Consider the following 3,122-nt stretch of genomic DNA (forward strand, 5'->3'; position numbering starts at 1 on the left):
CTCTGTTGACTAAACTGTTGACTGAACTTGTTCTGGAAGTCTGCCCAGTCATAGATGTGGTGGACCGGTAAACGGTCGAACCATGCTCTGGCTGCTCCTACCAGAGTCATCTGGAACATGTAGCACCACGTGGGTTCCGTCCAGTTACTGACGGTTGCCCCCGCAATGAACCTGTTCAGATGGTCATCTGGGTCGGATATACCATCGTATGTGCCAATATTGGACATTTGTTTGGCACTCCTCGGGGCGATTGCTTCTGCAATGTCCCTTGCAAATTTTGACCTTCCTGCGTTTGTGGCAGTAGGTCTAAAGGCCTTGGAGAAGTCACGCGAGCTTTTTTCCGTGACTGGTTGGAATGCTTCCCCAAAATTCCTTTTTGGCTGGGGATCCGTTTCCTTACGCTTCCCTTTCGCCCTATGGCGAGGGTTCGCGTCGGTGTCGGATTCTTCCCTCTCGGCGTCTGAGTACTCGTACTCACTACTCATGTTGAGGTGCTGGCGAGTACTACCGAATTCCTCAGCTTGTTGGACTGAACGCAAGCGTTCGTCCAATTCAGCCTGAAATTCTCTTTGACGTGCCTCGGCCCATGCCTTCACTTGATCAAGTGTTTGGCGAGGGGCTCGAGTTCGTTTTTCCAGCTGGGCATCAGTGAATCCCAGTGGAATATTTACTCCACTTGCCCCTACATGAGTGACTGGGGTAGTGTTCGTAAAATGTACTTCACTTGCCCCAGCTTGGGTGGCTGGGGTAGTGTTTGTAAACATTGTGTTGCCGGTGTTTACCCCAGTGGCTGGGGTTGTGGTTACCGGAATTTCTCTAGTCATCTTGGAAGTTTTGAGAAACTGGAGAAAGATGTAGTTCTAGCTTTATGCACGGATGGCGCCAATGAAGAAACACTAAGTGACCCCGGGCAGATTATAGGTAATCTGGGGGCTAAGTAATGTTTCCCACGAAGGTTAGGTCCAGCAGAGTAAGTTGTACTTCAGGGAACCTGCAAAACAGACACCGTAAGCTCGTCACTGAGAAGGGGGGGGTTCCTCCTTGTGACCACCCTACGGCGTGAGAATCAGTCTATATTGCTCTTTGAATATAAAAGTATATGAATACTATTAGAGCAGTTATCAAGTAAGTTATACGAGATAGTAGATGATGAAATGCTAATACCATTTACTGTCTTTTATAGCCGAAGGTGGGTTTCCAAGGAGTTTAGCCGGCCCAACACGCTACCAACTGTAACCTATGCACGTGCCCTACCTGTGAGTGGTGGATAGGTAGCGGCTGACACAGAGCAGGCGTGCCGTGCACTCTTTGTCTTCTACCAACTGCAGGCTAGGCACGTGGTCTGGCAGGAGTTGGTGGGCAGGCGGCGGCTATTGGTCACAGTGCTGTGGCGTGCTGTCTGCCACGCTGCTGTCAGTGAGCTGTCGCATTCTTGGTCAGATCTTTTGTCTTTACCTCGTCAGGTATCACGCAAAAGATCCTCCATCATACGGACTGGCCCATTTTGGCGGGAGTTTTCCCCCTCCCGCCTTTGCTCATTCTTTCAGGTGACACTGAATATTTGTAAGTGTTAAGCCTTATGCGTGTAGCTATGCTGTGCGGGTAGCCTTCCCTGATGGCTTGTATCCGCAACTGCGGGAACAGGCGGGTTACTTTACCATTGGGAGGCTTTTCCCTGCGTATGCAGCTTGCATACTGCGCGTAGGCTTCTCTGAGCATGGTGGGTCCTGCGGGAGTAGATGGTCTTTGCGCAGACATCCCTGTTCAAGGTGAGTCATGCGGGACCAACTGAGCCCTGCTGGGACCTACCTCTTCAACAGCACAAGGAGTTATCCCCTATTCAACATCCCGTTTGATGTTCTGAAGATAATCATGGAGATCTGTGTTGGGGTCGAATATCTTAACTTCCTAGCTACATGCAGACGCTGTCGATTAGCAGCACCGGTGATTCGGTGGAGTAACATTACATCACTAAGGAGGCTGCACTCATACTCACTACCTTCACCATGGCTGATAATGTTTGACACACTGCGAGGCATCATCACTTTTACAGATCCAATGTCCGGTGACAAATACTTTATGAAAACACCTCAAGAACTGATTGGCGATGTGCGAATACGTTGTTCCATATATGGTTGGTTGCTGGTTTATAATCTCTCGCACATCCCGCACACTGTGATGTTGTTTAACCCCTTCACAAATGATATCCATATGTTTCCACAACATGGTTACATAACAAGCATTTGTTTCTCAGCGCCACCAACTTCCCCGTTCTGTACGGTTTTTGGGCTCATAGCAAAACGCACGCTAGGTGCTTTCGTCCACTTTGTAAATTTGGGGCCAGAATGGGTCGGGACATATACGGATTTTGATGAAGCTGTTCCACGTTCCGTTTCTTTTCCAATATTATTTGATAACAGCCATGTGTATGTCTTAGAAGCAGGGGGGAGACTTGATGTTTACAGATTATGGGAGGAAGGGGATAGGTTTTGGGAAGTTGTAGCCGAAGCCCCGAGTGGTTGTCCTTCAGAGGCACAATGTTTTCTAGTGAAATGTGATGATGATGAGCATCGTCTGTTACTAGTCCGAGTGGATGAGTATGGAGAATCGGTTGAGGTGTTCAAGCTGAGTCAGACAACACAAGAATGGGAGAGACTATATGGTTTAGGAAGGCGTATGATATATATTTGTGGTGCAACGTGTTTGTGCGTGGAAGCGGAAACACCATAAATGGAGAACAAGATCTACTTTCCACGATTACACTCGAAGAACGGGAAGATAGTGTTCTATTCTCTTGAAACATGCAGGTATCACACGTTCGATGGTAGAAAGGTCGAAGAAGACAGTTTTGGGGATTTCCTAGGAACAAAATATATTCTCAGCCCTCATGCGTGGATCGAACCAAGTTGGTGCTAATGTTAAGTTGCTTCTTACTTTTTTTGTTTTATGTAAAATTTTTATTCAAGAATCTTGCATTAAGCAAACTTAGGTGTTATGATCTGCTTAATTTATACCAATTCTGCATTCTATATTTATTTAATTTAAGACATTAAATAGTCGTATTCTTTGTGTGTTTTTATTATATTTTTTTGAATGAAACTTGCCAGAATCAAATCGTACCA

At 46.6% G+C, this 3,122-nt stretch overlaps 1 protein-coding gene across 1 annotated transcript; it reads left to right on the forward strand.

The window, feature by feature from the left end:
* Nucleotides 1–1,872: 1,872 nt before the first annotated feature.
* LOC143541985 (uncharacterized) lies at nt 1,873–2,730 on the forward strand. The gene has a single exon (XM_077034656.1). It carries the CDS (start codon nt 1,873–1,875, stop codon nt 2,728–2,730), a length of 858 nt encoding a protein of 285 aa, XP_076890771.1.
* Nucleotides 2,731–3,122: the final 392 nt, after the last annotated feature.

This window comes from Bidens hawaiensis, unplaced genomic scaffold (genome assembly GCF_021521415.1).
Source record: "Bidens hawaiensis isolate Kalapana, Puna unplaced genomic scaffold, B.hawaiensis_p1.1 tig00012728_1, whole genome shotgun sequence".
Classification (NCBI taxonomy): Eukaryota; Viridiplantae; Streptophyta; class Magnoliopsida; order Asterales; family Asteraceae; genus Bidens; species Bidens hawaiensis.

Bases quoted from the DNA above. Each gene is read 5' to 3' on its own strand.
- LOC143541985 (XM_077034656.1), top strand. From the start codon at position 1,873: ATGGAGATCTGTGTTGGGGTCGAATATCTTAACTTCCTAGCTACATGC.